The following is a 16986-nucleotide window of genomic DNA, read 5'->3' on the forward strand; positions in this document are numbered from 1 at the left end:
GAACCTGTTGAGTACGCTTACGAGGATCAAGCTTTCGACAACTCTGAGAACCTTGCAGGCAAGATGACCACCCCTCGAAATCACTTCTATCTTTGCTTTGCTAGTTGTTCGTTCTATTGCCATGCTGAGCTACCTACCATTTGCTATATCATGCCTCCCATATTGCCATGTCAGCCTCTAACCATCCTTTCCTAGCAAACCGTTGTTTGGCTAAGTTACCGCTTTTGCTCAGCCCTTCTTATAGCGTTGCTAGTTGCAGGTGAAGTTGAAGTTTGCTCCATGTTGGAACATGGATATGTTGGGATATCACAATATCTCTTATTTAATTAATGCATCTATATATTTTTGGTAAAGGGGTGGAAGGCTCGGCCTTATGCCTGGTGTTTTGTTCCACTCTTGCCGCCCTAGTTTCTGTCATACCGGTATTATGTTCCTTGAGTTTGCGTTCCTTACGTGGTTGGGTGATTTATGGGACCCCCTTGACAGTTCGCCTTGAATAAAACTCCTCCAGCAAGGCCCAACCTTGGTTTTTACCATTTGCCACCAAAGCCTTTTCCCCCAGGTTTTCGCGAGCCCGAGGGTCATCTTTATTTTAAACCCCCGGACCAGTGCTCCTTCGAGTGCTGGCCCAAACTGGGCAATGTCCGGCGCCCCCTGGGCAACCAGGGTCTATGCCAACCCGACGTCTTGCCCATCCGATGTGCCCTGAGAATGAGATATGTGCAGCTCCTATCGGGATTTGTCGGCACATTCGGGTGGCTTTGCTGGTCTTATTTTACCATTGTCGAAATGTCTTGTAAACCGGGATTCCGAGACTGATCGGGTCTTTCTGGGAGAAGGTTTATCCTTCGTTGACCATGAGAGCTTATGATGGGCTAAGTTGGGACACCCCTGCAGGGTATTATCTTTCGAAAGCCGTGCCCGCGGTTATGAGGCAGATGGGAATTTGTTAATGTTCGGTTGAAGAGAACTTGTCACTTGACCCAATTAAAATACATCAACTGTGTGTGTAGCCGTGATGGTCTCTTCTCGGCGGAGTCCGGGAAGTGAACACGGTTTGAGTTATGAATGACGTAAGTAGGAGTTCAGGATCACTTCTTGGTCATTGCTAGATGACGACCGTTCCGTTGCTTCTCTCCTCGCTCTCATTTGCGTTTGTTAGCCACCATATATGCTTAGTGTCTGCTGCAGCTCCACCTCATTACACCATCCTTTCCTATAAGCTTAAATAGTCTTGATCTCGCAGGTGTGAGATTGCTGAGTCCTCGTGACTCACAGATTCTACCAAAACAGTTGCAGGTGCCGACGATGCTAGTGCAGATGATGGGATCGATCTCAAGTGGGAGTTCGATGAGGAACGTGGTCGTTACTATGTGTCTTTTCCTGATGATCAGTAGTGGAGCCCAGTTGGGACGATCGGGGATCTAGCATTTGGGGTTATCTTATTTTCATTTGGATCTTGACCGTAGTCGGTCTATGTGTGTATTTTGGATGATGTATGGATTATATTTATGTATTGTGTGAAGTGCCGATTGTAAGCCAACTCTTTATCCCATTCTTGTTCATTACATGGGATTGTGTGAAGATGACCCTTCTTGCGACAAAACCACAATGCGGTTATGCCTCTAAGTCGTGCCTCGACACGTGGGAGATATAGCCGCATCGTGGGCGTTACAGCCGCCTCCTCCTCCCCTCCTTTATGTACGGGGGCAGGGGGCACCCCATAGTAGATCAATTGTTCTCTTAGCCGTGTGCGGTGCCCCCCTCCACAGTTTACTCCTCCGGTCATAGCGTCGTAGTGCTTAGGCGAAGCCCTGCGTGGATCACATCACCACGCCGTTGTGCTGACGGAACTCTCCCTCGACCCTCTGCTGGATCAAGAGTTAGAGGGATGTCATCGAGCTGAACGTGTGCTGAACTCGGAGGTGTCGTACGTTCGGTACTAGATTGGTTGAATCGTGAAGATGTTCGACTACATCAACCGCGTTAACCTAACGCTTTTGCTTTCGGTCTACGAGGGTACGTGGACACACTCTCCATCTCTCGTTGCTATGCATCTCCTAGATAGATCTTGCGCGATTGTAGGAAATTTTTTGAAATTGCATGCTACGTTCCCAACAGTCTCCTCTCGAGACCTGGACCGTCCGCCCCTAGCCGGAGGCGGCACCGGAGCCTGCTGCTCCGGACCGAGGAGGGTGGTTCGAACGTCCGGGACTCAGGGGCGGAGCCAGGATTTGAACATAGGGGGGGGGGGCGAAAAGACAAGAACCAACAACCCTTATGAAACAATATATATATACCAATATATATATTCTACCAATGTAGTGTTGTTACATGTCTAATTTTCCTAACATATATGAACACAACATTAGTATAATTTGTCTAAGATTTATAAACATGTAACATAAAATTGTGACATGATACAAGTTTACATTCTGACACATTGTTAAACTGTCTCTTCAGATTTAGGTTTGCATTTACCTGTAACATTGTACTCGAGTAAATAATGTCCTAAAATCTTAATTTATCTTCACTTTAAACTAGAAAAGTACAGCAAAACAAAAACAAATGATACATTAGATCTATTTCTTTCAACTGTCTACATAAAATTAGCATGTCTACATAAAATTAGCAAGTAGTATTACCGAGTTATTACTTATTAGACACTACTTGCATCAACGAAAGTAGATTAGCTATAAACATATACCTTGAAAAAAGGATCCGCGAGAGTTCACCAAACAATTATAGGCGTGCAGAAAACCGGCGATAAGAAGAAGAGGCGGCCGTTGCAGCATCATTGCGTCTTCGGATTGAAATGATTATATCTACTCGCTGGACACCAGTCTCCAGTATGCAGTATCCTAGCGTCTGGCCGTGTGCTTGTTCTGTTGTTGTGGATCTCGTCATGGCGGCAGGCGGCGGTGGCAAGCGCCCTAGACGGCGAGACCTTTTTAGACCTAATAGCGAGACGCAGGTATACGCCGACGAATCTGATTGATTTTTTTAGGCAAATCTGATTGATACGTGTGCACAGCCGGCAAAACAACCACACATGTGCAAGGCCGCGATGGCTTATGGGTAACATGGGCTGGGCTTCCTTATTTTTATGTGTCGATAAAGCAAGCATTGGGCTAATTAAGTTAAAGCCATTAGCACATCTGCAGTAATACAACCCGCTGCAAATCCATGGGGATGGCGAGCCATTGGGGGCGGGGGGGAGGGGGGGTCTAGCCCCTGCTCGCCCCCCTGTCTCTGCCCCTGCCGGGACCGCCCCATCGCCATAGGGAGGACCTTGCTGGGAGCGCTTCTTTTTGTTCTTGTTCTTCTTCTTCCGGGGCGGGAGACCGGACGGACCCTGAGCAGCTTCAAAGCGCCGAGAAGGTGAGTACCGCGGCACATCGTCCGTGGGACGCCTCCAATCCAGGGAATCCGCACCACCGCGACGCCGGGTGTAATCGGCACCGCGTCCGAGCCTTGCCCCGTCTCTAGCCCGACACGGCTCGGGGCGTCACTAGGGGGACGGCGCTGCAGCTCAGACCGCAGTTCCTCCTCTAGGCGAACATCCTCGCGGCGGCGCGAGGGGACGAACAAATCGGGCATTGGGGCCGAACCGGGCGACATCAGCCCTAGTCGCTGGGTCGCCCGAACGCGGATCGGGTGCGCCCCGGCGGATCCAGATCCATCGCACCGGGTCCGCGGCCTCCAGAGCTAGCTGGCCCCAGGCGACAAAACCGGCCCACGCCCGTAACCCCGGATGCCCCAGGCCTCCCTGGGCCGGTCCAACGATGACACGCCAGGCCCACACAGGCGCGTAGCCCTAGCCGGCCCAGTCCACAGGGAGGGAGCGTCCCCTCCCACGCAGGCCAGGCTAGCCGCCGGCGGCGGCGGTCGCGAGCGTGCCCCCCCACCGCAAGGGATGAGCTCCGGCCAGAGTCGGCCGTATGCTCACCCTCCGGCGAGGACGACGCCACACGGACCGGGAACGGAGCCAGGGCCACCCCATGTGCCACGACGACCGCCAGCCGCCCGCGACGGCATTCCAGCATGCCTCCTCACAGCCTCCGGCCCCCGCCCGCTGCCCATCACGAGGACGCGCCGAAGTCGCTGCAGCCAGGAACTCGCCAAACTCCGGAGGAGTCCGGGAGACCGGCATCTCGACCCGCCCGTCCTCATCCGTCTCCTCGTCAGCCACGTCCGCCAACCGGAACGGGGTGGGGCGGGGAACCCAGGTCGGGCCTGGTGGGGGCGCCGGCGCGACCGCCCGCACCGCACCCTGCTCGAACCCGCGGTGACCGCCGGCCAGCCGAGCGACAGCAGGCACGGCGGTGGGAGACATGGCTCGGCGCGTCAGTCGCCCCGCCAGTCGCCACTGCCCCGCGTCCGTACGATTCAAATTCGAATCCCGCCTCTCGCTCAAGATGACGACGATCTTCCTCTTATCGCTGTAGATACTCTTAGTTCATGTTTCAGAGCTTGCCTCTCTCTGGCATGGTCGATGGTTTAAGAGACCACGCCTTGGCAGCGGCCAACTCACGCACGCACCACTTGGGAACCACATGTAAGTCACGCACGCACACTGCCCTTGGGACCCACATGTAACTCACAAAGTACCACTTGGTATATCTGGTGTGACATACTTACTGTATTACATAACACATTGCGGTGAGGGAAGTGTTTAGGAACGGTGCGCCGGCCGAACCGTTCCGCCGGTCCCACGCGGGCCACTTGATCGAAGCGAGGCGAAGCGCATCGTACGCTCGCGCTCCTCCCGATCCCCTTCTTCCTCCTTCAGATCCCGCCGCCGGCTAGCCCCAACTCCGCGCAGATCTCGCCGTCGCCGTCGCCGTTCACCGGTTGGAGCACAGGTGGCGTTGCGGATCTCGCGGATCTCATCTCGCGACTCATGGGTGGGCTGCGCTGCTTCCTCTCTCTCTCATCTCGCCGGTCCCTACCTCAGTTGGCCGTCCTCGTCGCCGTTCGCCGCCCCCGCCGGTGGTCACCCGCGCCGGCCGTCCCCGTCGCCGTTCGCCGTCCTCGCTCGCCGGCCCCGGCGGAAGCTGGGACCGCGTCGTGGCCTGCTGCAACCGGTGCCCAGGAGAGCTGCCATCATGGATGGCGAGCATGGTGACGGCGAGCTGCGAGGACGGCGGCGCTCGCGCTGCAGACATGGCGGAAGGCATTGCAGAACCTGCCGCACGCCCTCATGCTACAACCGTTAACCAAAATGCTTCAAACCAAGATGAAAAAAGTTTCAACCAGATACATCAAAAGCTGCAAGCAGTCATTGCCATGGCGGAGTGCTACAACCATCGACATAAAATGCTACACCCCTTGATGAAAAAGCTTCAACCCGAAACGATAGAGAAAGCATTAACCAAGGCTGCTACAAAGAAAAAAGCTGCGCCCATAGATGAAAAAAGCTATAACCATTTTAAAAAGAAAGCTACAACCATACACTGCATAACCAGAAAAAGTTGCATCCGTTGTAGAGAAAGCTTCAATCGTATGTGTGAAATGCTTCAACCTACAGTCGAAGCTTTTCTGAAAACGATGGAAACTTTTTTCTTTTTGTTTTTTTGTGTTTGCTACACCCACGTCATTTTGTTGCTGCAATCGGTGAAGTTTTTTGCTACATCTATCAAGCGGAGCTGTGACCTCGCGAATGATGACAAACGACGATTTTTGCTGCAACCGTAATAGATTTTTGCTACTACCGCTAAAGTTTTTGCTACATCCATGTAAGGCGGAGTTGCGACCTCGCGAAGACGGTAACTGTATTTGATTTTTGCTGCACCCGTAGTTTTTTTTGCTACTATCGGTGAAGTTTTTTGCTACATCCATTCAAAATACCGTCCCCGTCCAGCCATGTCTAGCTTCCACCCAGGAAGAAAATGCTTCAACCGTTTGTGGAAAAGCTTCATCCAGCTAGAGGAAAAGTTTCAAGAGTGGCATGAGGAAAAATCTTCCACCGCGGGAAAAAGTTTCAATGGTGGAAAAAGCTTCAAACGGCAATGAAAAAGATTCAACCGCCAGGAGAAAAAGCTTCAAGCGGTAATGACAAAAAAGCTTCAACCGGGGGAGCCAGGCGAACGACCGGTGGCGACGAGGACGGCGACCGGCGACCGGGGGCGATGAGGACAGCGACCGGGGACGACGACGGCGACCAGGGACGACGACGGCGACCGGGCGGCAACAAGGACGGAGATCGGCAAGCGGGGGCAAGGACGGCGACCTGGCGGCAACAAGGACGACGACCGGCGACCGGGGGCGAGGGCCGCGAGCCGGCGACGAGGACGGTGACCGGCGGCCTCAAAGCGTCCATGGCGGCGCGGGGGATGAAGGACGCCATTGTCGTTCGTGCACGAGGAAGGAAGCGATAGAAGGGTGTGATCTAACGGCCCTGGGCAAAGCGATCCGACGGTGGGTAGCTGACCGGCCGAATCGTTCGGCCGGTGCACCGGCGCAGATCACTGCCCTTGCCGTAATGTAGTTATGTACGTAGATGGACACATAATGTGCCCTTATTTGAGATTAACCCTAGTCTGCCGCACTTCTTATCGTGGCCTGGGATCAGCCCTGCGATGAGGTGCTGTAGCTGACACGGAGAAGTTGGGTAGGGTGCCACGCTGGCGTATCATGCAGGCAGAGTTGACAACTACAAACTAGAATAGGTGCCACGCAGGCAGGGGTTGACGGGAATACACACCACAGGTGGCTCGGCGGCTCTGGCTGCGGCGGCCGCCGGCTTCGGCTCGTCCGCGATCGGACTGTTTCGGCCTTCGCCCCATCTTCTCGTCGTCTGGGCACTACTTCCATCGAAGGGCTGACCCTTTCGCCAGCCCGGTCCTTCGCTTGTCTCGCGCCCGGTACGGCAGGACCGAACTCGTCTTGCGCACGGTGCAGCAAGACTGACCTCATCCCCCTCACGGTGCTGCAGGGCCGAGCTCGTCTCGCGCTCAGGGTTGCAGGACGGACCGATGGATGCCAGTTTTGGCCGGCCTATTGGGTCTCGACATTGGGGGTCGTCCAGGGATGCGAAAGGTGGGACATTTCCGCTCGTCTCTTTGGTTGGGGTAGTGGCGGGTCTCGGGTGAGGCGGTGTCAAGGTCTTGGATGCCGAGGCGGCGGCCCTGGTGGTGGTAGCATGGTGGTCTTGGGCAGAGCCCGTGGCTTGGTGCTGCCCGGTGGCCATGGCCGTGTGGGCGGCGTGGTAACCGGGGTGTTGCGTTGGGTGGCGGTGAGTGTTGGTCGGGGTGAAAACTTGTTCTTTTTTCGGAAGGACCTCATTGCCCGTCATGCGGCTCCAGGGAAACTGTGGTCCTCGGATCGGGCGGTGGTGGCGCTCCGGTGTCGTTCCCTTTCTGAAGGCCCCGCCTTGAAGCCCATGGTTCGTCGTGTGTGGCTTCATCTCTTCGCAGCGATAGTGCTAGGGGTGGTGTTGTTGCGCTTAACGCCTATGTATCATGTCCTAGGTGTGTGCATGTGTTGTGGTGACGTGCGTTTGTACTTGATGATTGATGATCGGTGCTTTATATATAAAGCGGGGTGAAAACCTTTTTGTAATACACATCACAGGTCGGATGCAACACAGATCAAATGCAGTGAAGTAAATAATGCAGCAAGCAATCACAGCTCGGCATGCAGTTCAAATGCTGAATGGAACCATAAATCACGCACACCCAAGTCACACTTCCGGTACAAGTGCTCCATCCAAGCGGAGATCAACATCATAAAAACACAAGTAACCGATAGTCATTCCTCAGCATCACCATCACTCACCAACTGATCTGATGCGCCGAGAAACGCGGTAAGCTACTTTGCACCAAGATGACACCGGGACGGGACGGGATGGACCGTTCCATAACTTGAATTCAGCACTACACCTGGCCTGACCTGCCACAGGGATCAAAGGAGGTTTTGACACAAGAACGTCGTTAGTACCCGTACGTACTTGTGTTTGAGGCTAGAGCAACGCTATGGTAAACTGACTGAGCATACCTAGGCTAGATAGGAGACTGCTAGCTGCTTCATGTTCCTCCAATTCAACCTATGAATGTCTGCCTGGTGTCCCCCACCAAGTGGTAGTCCCCTGGCGATGGCTGGTATGGGCGTGCATTAGCGCTCTCAGCCAAGTCGATGCCATTAGACCACTCGCCTTCAAAGACGAGCAATATTAGGGAGACAAATCTGGATTTCGAAACATAATGTACGACGTAGCATTATTATTTGTATATTGTTCCCACTAGACTTATTATTGCTACCAAACCTCAAGGATAAACCAAACAACTATTTTTTTTTTAGAAAAACAGGGAGCACCTTCCTGATTCCATTGCTGAGAACGAAACCACGAACCAAACAACTAAAATTATATACATACATGAGGAAATGGTTGTTCTAACTAATACATTCTTCTCGACTGCAAGCGTATACTATCGGTTGTAGAGTACAGTGGTAAAGTCTGGTTCTCACCCATTCATAATAAGAGGGCCGGGTAATTCCCCTAGTCAAGATAACTAGGAGCACCTCAGCATGAATTATACACAAATAAAAGTAGTTGTACAAGTAAGTCGATATTATTGGTACGGTAACCGTGTTCATCATTTTTTGGGACCCGAGACAAATATTAGTTGACACTATGGCCTTAAGCAGTCCATTTTTTGGGACCCAAGACAAATATTATTGGTACGATCCTCAAGTAGTCCACGCATCAATTTTTTATAGAAAAAAGTCAATTTTACTATTCTGAATAAAGTGGGTGGTTTACTTTACCCCTGATCTATTTTTTGGCTCCTTCTACCCCCAAACAAACCAAAACCGGACAAAACACCCCCCTAGCTGGTTTGTTTCCACTCACTGCTGATGTGGCACTAGTCAACGGTGGTTTTGACCTCGATGGGCCCCTCTTGTCAGGTTGGGCGTGGGCATCCCCGTCGGTCCCTCGCGCTTCGTTCCGGCTCCAGCGCGACCTCGCCGATGAGCCGCGTCGCCACCTGCTCCACCCCGCGCTCGCCCGCCTCCTCCCGCGGCTACGCCACCCCGCCGTTCGCCGTGGCACTCTCGGTGAGCACCCCGCTTGGCCTCGCCTCGCTCCTCCGCGGCGTTGGCTCCGGCGCCGTCCGCCCCGTCGCCGCTCCGGCCGCGCGCCTGCGCCGCCCCGCCTCCTCCCCGAGCTTGCGCTGTGGACCCCAGCCGCCCTCGCGCGCTGCTCGCGCCGTCGTCCCCGGCCGCCTGCCGGCTCCGACCGCCCCTGCTCTGCCCTTGCCCGCGCGGCCCTGTCCGCGCCCAAGCCGGTCCCCGCCGCTCTACCCTCGCGCGCGCGAACCCATCGCTGAGCCTGGCCGCGCCCAGCCTCCCCCGCTCGACGCACACCGGCTCCGCTCGCCGGCTCCGACCACGCATGCTCTGCCATCGCGCGCGTAGCCCAGTCCACGCCCAAGCCGGTCCGTGCCGCTCTGCCCTCGTGCGCGCGAACCCGTCGCTGCGCCTGGCCGCGCTCGGCGCGCGCCGGCTCCGCGCGCACCGGCTGCCGCCGTTGTGGCCGGCTGCTACTGCAGTAGGGGGCCACCCCTTTTTTCTTTTTTTATTTCTTTGTTTTTTAAAAAACTGACGAGTGGGACCCACCGGCAGGTCAAATACCACCTTTGACTGTGTCCACGTCATCATCTGGTCTGGGTAAACCACCTAGGGTGCTTTTTTGTCTGGTATGAGATTGTTTAGGGGGATATAGGAACCGAAAAATAGATCAGGGGTAAAGTGAACCACCCACTTTATTCAGATAGTAAAATGGACTTTTTTCATTTTTTTAATATATATCAGATGAATGCTGAACAGCTAGAGAAGCCATGCTTGTGCAGAAATATGCAGATGCAGTAGAGTTAGAAATGGTCGTGTAGAGGCATGAAACAAACACAGTATCAATCAGAAAAGAGGTATAGTATTTTTGAAGCAACACATGTAACAATTGTGAATATTAGTCTCTACTTCTAATGTCTCAGTTGGTAGTCTCCGTTCTGGATTTATTTTCGTCCCACCAACGTCGGGTTTTTTTCATCCTTCCTTCCACCTCCTAATTCCCCCGCAGTAATGATCCCACCTTCCAGTTTCGTCGTTTTTCTTTCGTCGGTTTTTTATTCCCTCTCCCCTCTTACGTCGTCCCACCCTTCGTCCTCCCTCCCCGTACGATGTCCCACACCGATTTTCCCTCTCCTTTCTGGTTTTCTATCTAGAATCGGTTTTCATCTGGCCGAACATACCAGGATCAATCTTTGGTAAGACCAATCACTTCTCGTATGGTATGGTAATCAATTTGGTAACACAATCAATTCACATCAATCACAGACCGTATTCTTCTCTTCCTTCTCTTCTCTTCTCTTTAGTAACGCGGAACACAATCAATTCAGGTCATTCTTTGGTAACACAAATAAATCGTATCATATGGTAATCAATTTCCTGCCTTTTCTGTCTATTTATTGTTTTGCCCATAAAATCTCTTCCTTCCTTTCTTGATTTCCTCTAATTTATCCCATGATGATGAGAAGGCCCTACATGGGAACGCAAGACCCTACATGCACCGCTGGTGGGATTGCACTCGCGCCGTGCCTCGAGGCCACCATCCTCCTCGAGGAGAAGAGGCTTGAGCACCGTGACCAAGGAAGATCGCGGCACTGTCGAGTACCCGCCTCAAGTCTGCACCAACAATGGAGGACACTTGAGGCCCAGACCTACGTCGCCTCCGCGCACCTATGTTGACTGCCGCCGTCGAGCCCTCTTCCTGATGTAGTCGCCCTGAGCATCACCACTGAACCCTCCCATGTGCGTCTTCCACCAGTTCATGATTGGACGGCCGGACTCAGACTCGTGCCCTACTCCCTCCCGGCATAGAACCACAACCAAGCCCTTTTCATCACCGAGTCACTGGGAGATGGGAAGCAGAAAGAAGACGTCGCGCAGTTTTCTGGAAGGACCGAGGTTGACTAGACAGCAGACTCCCAGGCAAACGACCGGGCGAGCGCCAACTCCTAGCTAGAAGGATGCGACAGCGAGCGGCGCGACAGAGGTAATCAGTGTTGCCGCGAGGCTTGGTCTGTTAAATCCTTTCAAGATTTATAAATGTTTTTCTTTTTATAATTTTCTGTTAATTTTCTTGTCTGCTTGATTGCCATATTTGATTTACTTTTTCCATGGTGCAGTTACGGGGATCTTCTACAGGAAATGCCCCGATGGGGAGCTAGCGTGCATGATGTAGTTATGTAATTCTATATTGCTTTTTCTTCAATGCTGCGATGTTCCTCTTCCTCCAATGTATTTTTCATATTTCTCGGGAAAATCAGGCGCTCAATACACACTTGATTAATCTTATATTAGCTATATTTTATTCATGTTGCAGAAAACATAAATCCTGGTCAAGTCCGGTTGTACTCTTTAGTTAGGATGGATTTTTGTTGCATATATCTTTGGAAGACGAGGAATATGTATATTTGTATTCCCATACTTTTAACAATACTACTATATATATGGAGTAGTACAGTTGGGTCATTCAAATATTCCATAGCACATCGCACTTCTCGCTATTTATTCATATTCCTTGCACAATACTATGGCTTATTTCTAATCACTTCGGTTAGTAGTAGTTTTTTCTATACCATAAATGTTATGCGCCATATTGATTTTGTGATCTTGACCTTCACTCCACATTAACATAGCCTGGTTGTAAATTATTGTTGGATTGTATATCATCCGCTGATTTCGCTAGATTATATTACCGTACCTGGTTACATATACCAACTTTGGTAATGGCCTACTATTCAGCTGCAAGAGAACTTACCTATTTTTACAAAACTCAACTTTATCGTGAAGTCTGATTATTCTTCTATTTGAACGGGAAATGTTTTCACATCTGTTCATCGACGGGAATTTTTTGCATGTGATGAAAATTAAGAGGACCGAGAAAGAAAATATACAGATATCATGCAACCATAAAGAGAACAAACTATCGTTATATGGATCCAGTTCACACAAACTTCTCAATGGTCCACAGAATATTGATTGAATGTTATTTTTCTTATTATTACACATTATCTTTGTGTATCGAAAAGAAGAAACGCCCTTTGATCAGTGTAGCCTGAAGAATATTGGTATGAGTCGCATGTAATTGTAACATAAAAATTATGGCAGGTGGAGGAAAAGAGGGATATTGTAATGGTAAAGAAGAGAAAATGACCATTGTTGAATCCAGCATGTCTACAAACAAGCATCATGTGGCGATGGACATTTTCTCTACCATATGAATGAGAGTTGGTTATTTCTTTTCACGGGTTTCTTACTGTCAACTTGTCGTGCAATGCCACTGTCCATTGCTTTCTTCTTAAAAGTTTATCACTTAGTCTATCAATGTTTTATGTATTTGAATGATTGTGTCCAGTATAAGAGTTAGTTTGTTGATAAATGAAACGGGGTGGTTTGGTGATTAAGAAAACGACATGATGAAGCCATGTGCATCACCAATAACATTCATTCTGGCCATATATGTGAGTTAGGAAGAATAGTATTAGGGACAATATTTGTGGGAGTACAATCGCAGAGAAGGATTGATGACCGAGATTTCATTCATGGCGAGCCAAAAATAGAACGAGAGTGTAGATGGAAAAGATACAACATGCATTTTCATGTGTGGTAATTCGGAGTTAAGCTTGCACACGTCGTTTGAGCTACACCTATTTTTCCCGTGCAACGCACGGTCAATTACCTATACCAAATAACTGTAAGGTTCCGTATCCCATCTTACGTCCCACTCTTCGTCCATCCCTTTCCGTTCGCTATCCCTCGCCCCTCGATTAGTTTTTCTTCCGATCGATGTTTGGTAAAAACAATCAATTTCCGTATGGCAATTAATCCCTTTCTTTGGTAATTAATCTCAATTCACGTCAATTATGGACGGCAACCTCTCCTGCACCCTGCGCCCTTGGACGCCAGTGGTAATTTCTCCTTTGATGGGGGAGCTGGAGCAAATGAGTACACTGAAGAAACCTTATTTCGTCTGCCATCTCGTTTCTTCTTCTGTAGCGGCGTGAGATATCAAGTGGCGATCATGGAGCATCGGCGAGGGGCGGAACCGAGGTACCAGTTTCTTCTCTGTTCTAAGCCTGTATCATTTCTCTCCTTGTTCCTCTCTCCTGGAACTGTGCGCGGCGGCCGCGATGTTAGAACGTCGCCCGGCTGGTCGAGGAGCAGGGGGACGCAGACTTGAGGGGCGCAGGAACTGAGAACGCGGTGTGGCTGGTCGAAATCAATATTTGCAGCCCAATCAACATCCACACAGCCGTGGCTCGTCGTTACTCCATCTCCACTTCTTAACTCGCCATGCTGCCGTGCCCGTCTCCATTGGACCACCTCCACGTCGCGCCACTCCACGTCGTGCCCGTCTCCATTCTTTGTCTCAGTCCGCTGGTCTTCAGCTCCCAGGTCCAAAGCAAGCAGGGTCCATCCGTCCATAGCGAGTAGGGCAGCCACAGTCTATCTTAATGCAGGCATCAGCGATGCTTCATCCTTCAACCACGCTCATGACACCTGAAGCAGCCACAGTCAAGGGAGATAACCGCTGCACTAGCAAGCAAGCATCAGGTGCGTGTTTGCACTTTCGATTTGGCTCTGGCGGTCTGTAACTCACTACTCAGTACATACATGCACTTAGGTGAGATGTAAATTCCAAACTGTTCTTGGGTGCTTCAAATGGGTCACGTGGATTTAAGGAAGGCTAGATCTGATGTGATGATGTGTGCGTATATGTGACACCATATTATTCTGTCTGAACATTTATATAGACAACACATGATTTTATCAATAAAAAGAAGTTAATTTAGAACTTCGTCTGTTATGATTTGCCACATCTTTTAATTTTTTAATCCTACTCCCAGTTAACCAAATCATGAAGATTGTGATGTTTTGGGCGCGGGCACGTGGAATGTCATTTTCTAGAAACTGGATCCTCTAACATTGAGAAGCTACACTACCCTAACCTCCCTTCTTTCTATCCAAATGATTAAGCCTAAAATGTGTTAAATTAATTTGCAAATTGATGATCTACTGTGTACATTTATAGTAATTACATAAAAAAATTGATGGTGAAATAAAATTAATTTTAAAATTATTTATACCAACAATCACTAGCTAAGAAAAATCCCTAACTTTCCTTCTTCATTTTACACTAGGCTAGCACTGTAGCAGCGTGACTTTCCTTCTCTATGTTAAAGGATCCGGATCCCATTTTGGAGTTGAGTTTGTATGGTTATAGATTTTAATCCTTGTGCGGGTGGTGTTCTTGAAGTTTCATTTGGTGCTGCTGTCAGCAGGCTTATACTTTCATCATCTTCTACATCAAGTATAGTGGTTAATTGTTTTGGTCAACTCTGCATTTTATTTCCTAAGAATTACCTCACTGCATTTTGTGGACAACAAAAGTAACAGTATGGTAATTGGTAAAAGTTTTTGGTCCTATAATATCAGTGTGTGTGTGTGTGTGTCAGAGAGAGAGAGAGAGAGAATTTAGATATCATTTGGTGGTAGCAAGTTCAAGTAATAGTTTGAACACATTCAAGAAATAGTATAAAGATAATGCATATTACATAAAAATAACGCTGAGAATTTAGATGTATTGTTTGTCATGGAGCTGTGGCTGGCCGATTTACATGAAATTAATTCCCTCAGTTGTGGTGGCCAATATAATACACATAATCCATATTGTTAGGCACTAGCGTGTGTGTGTGAAATAGATGAATTATGGTCCCATACCCAATAAGATGGATATGTCTGTGTGTGTTAGAGAGGAAGAGAGGGGGGAGTGAGGAAGAGGGAGGGAGAGAGTGTGTGTGTGAGGATTTGATGATAAAAAAGGTCGCCAATGTCACTTGATATGTATGAGAATATTAAATGTAATATTAACATGATTAATATTAAACTCTTAAAGTTAATGTGGCCCTGTTGCAACGCACGAGCGTTCTTCTAGTAAAAGGTAATTTAGGAGGGCAAATGTTAAAAGATGATGGGCAGCAAAGCATTTACCTGAGGAGGAGAGCGCCCGTGGCAGCTCCCAAGCCCGAACGAAGCGGCTGGCCAGGCGGATGCTCGGAGGCGCAACAAGACCATACACCTGGCACTCCATCACCTTGCGAGCACGCATGTCAACACCAAAGAGGTGCTCCTCGAGGAAGAAGTAGACCACATCGGGGTTCTTGGGGTGAATGAGCGCGACGATGGGGATCTTCTCCGGCAGCCCGGCCGCCTTGTAGCTCTCATCGGCCCAGATCTCTGTAAAGCTCGCCTGTTGCTCCAGCGTCCACTCCCTGGAGTTTGGATCGCCCAGCGTCCACACGCTTACCGTGGGAGTGGGAGTGGGAGTGCCGCCGCCACCAGCACCAGCACCAGCACGCTTGCCCATGTACATGTCGACGAAACGCAGCTTGCCGCCGCTCACCCCCACGTAACGGAACTTGTCGGCGACACCCCAACCTTCCCTGCACTCCAGGACCCTTCCCGGCGGGAACGGAACGAAGCCCAGGACCGGCTCGTCGGCGAAGGGGTCGCAGGTGATGACGCCCCATGAGAGGTCCACCCACCAGAGCCTCCCGTGATGCGAAACCACGCAGATGGGAGCCAGCGGGCGTGGCGGGAGCGGGTAATGGACGGTCTTCTCGATCCACTCCCCAACCTCTGTGGAGAAGCAGAGGAGCGTGGCTTCGTCCAAGCCGATGATGGGCTGGAGCTCCGCGACCATGTAGTGGCCGCCGCCCCTGGGGGAGACGAGAAGGCCGAGGAGGGCCTGGTGCATGATGGTGGCCTCCGGGTAGGGGAGGTGGAACGCCGAGCCGGTGGTGGCGTCGAGCACGAAGTAGCGAGAAGTAGCGAATTTCCAGGAGAGTTCCTGGAGGCCGGGGCGACGGATGACCTCACGGGTCGGGGCGCAGTGCAGGTTGGCCTGGAGGAGGAGAAGGCCGGAGGGGTCGGCGGCGAGGACGAAGGGGAAGTTGCGGGGCGTAGGGGGGTCCGGGAAGACGCGCGGGGAGACGGTGAGGATCGAGACGCGCGGCGGCGCCGCCAGCTCGACGGAGACGTCGCCGGCGTCCGCCAGTGCGGAGACGCGCGGGATGCTGCCTAGGATGACCCACGGCGAGGAGAGCGGCTGCGCGGAGGACGACGAGGACGGATGCGGCTGCGCCATCGATCTGGGCTCGCAACGAAGCGAAGGAAGGAGAGTGGAGAAAGGCGGAGCGTGGTGTGGGTGTGGATGGGATGGGTGGCGTGGTGCAGAAGAAGGCGCAGAGCTGAGCTGAGCGAGCCGGCGGGAAACAGGGGAGTGGCAGCCTTTTAGTTTGAACGTCTCGTCTCCTCTCTCTATCTCTCTCATGCTATTTCTCGTCGCTTTCCACAGATGCTTTCCACAAGACCATTTTTTAGGCCAAGCGCGACCCATCCTATCCGGCCCCGTCTATTTGGGATAAAACAGATAAACTAGACGGCCCAGCGCGCGAGCGCAAACGGACTTTTGTCCGTTTTGTGTCCGCTTTCGACCCATCCCGGCCCAAGTTTGCGCCGATTTTGGGGTGAAACAGACAGCGCGCGGACGGGCGGGACGCGCGCGCTTGTCCTCCCCTGGCCCGCCTGTCGACGGGAGAAAGCAACCCCCCTACGCCCCATTTGGCGTCATTTCCCCCAAACCCTCCCACGTCCCTCCCGCCGCCCCCTCCCTCCCCCCTCCATGGCCGACGCCCAGCCGAATTCCGGCGGCCTGGCCGTCGACCCGCCCGGAAAGGTGAAGAAGAAGGCGGCCAAGGCGCCACAGAAGCCGCGGTCGGAGTGCACACCGAAGGAGATCGCCAAGTTGGACGCGGAATCGGCGAAGAGGAGCCGGAGACATTCAATTGTTGTTGATCATGTGGTGTAGGCATTTCAATCTTTGAAGGCATTCAAGGCCGACACAATAACAAGTCATTC

The 16986-nt window shown here is 51.5% G+C and overlaps 1 protein-coding gene across 1 annotated transcript; it reads right to left on the minus strand.

The window, feature by feature from the left end:
* Nucleotides 1-7590: 7590 nt before the first annotated feature.
* LOC109773781 (uncharacterized) lies at nucleotides 7591-16361 on the minus strand. Its single transcript, XM_020332495.4, has 3 exons — nucleotides 15058-16361; nucleotides 7999-8155; nucleotides 7591-7893 (listed from the first exon to the last, which is right to left on the minus strand). Exons 1-2 carry the CDS (start codon nucleotides 16211-16213, stop codon nucleotides 8043-8045), a joined length of 1269 nt encoding a protein of 422 aa, XP_020188084.1. The 5' UTR covers nucleotides 16214-16361; the 3' UTR covers nucleotides 7591-7893; nucleotides 7999-8042.
* Between the last annotated feature and the right edge of the window lie 625 nt (nucleotides 16362-16986).

Source organism: Aegilops tauschii, chromosome 4 (assembly GCF_002575655.3).
Source record: "Aegilops tauschii subsp. strangulata cultivar AL8/78 chromosome 4, Aet v6.0, whole genome shotgun sequence".
NCBI lineage: Eukaryota > Viridiplantae > Streptophyta > Magnoliopsida > Poales > Poaceae > Aegilops > Aegilops tauschii.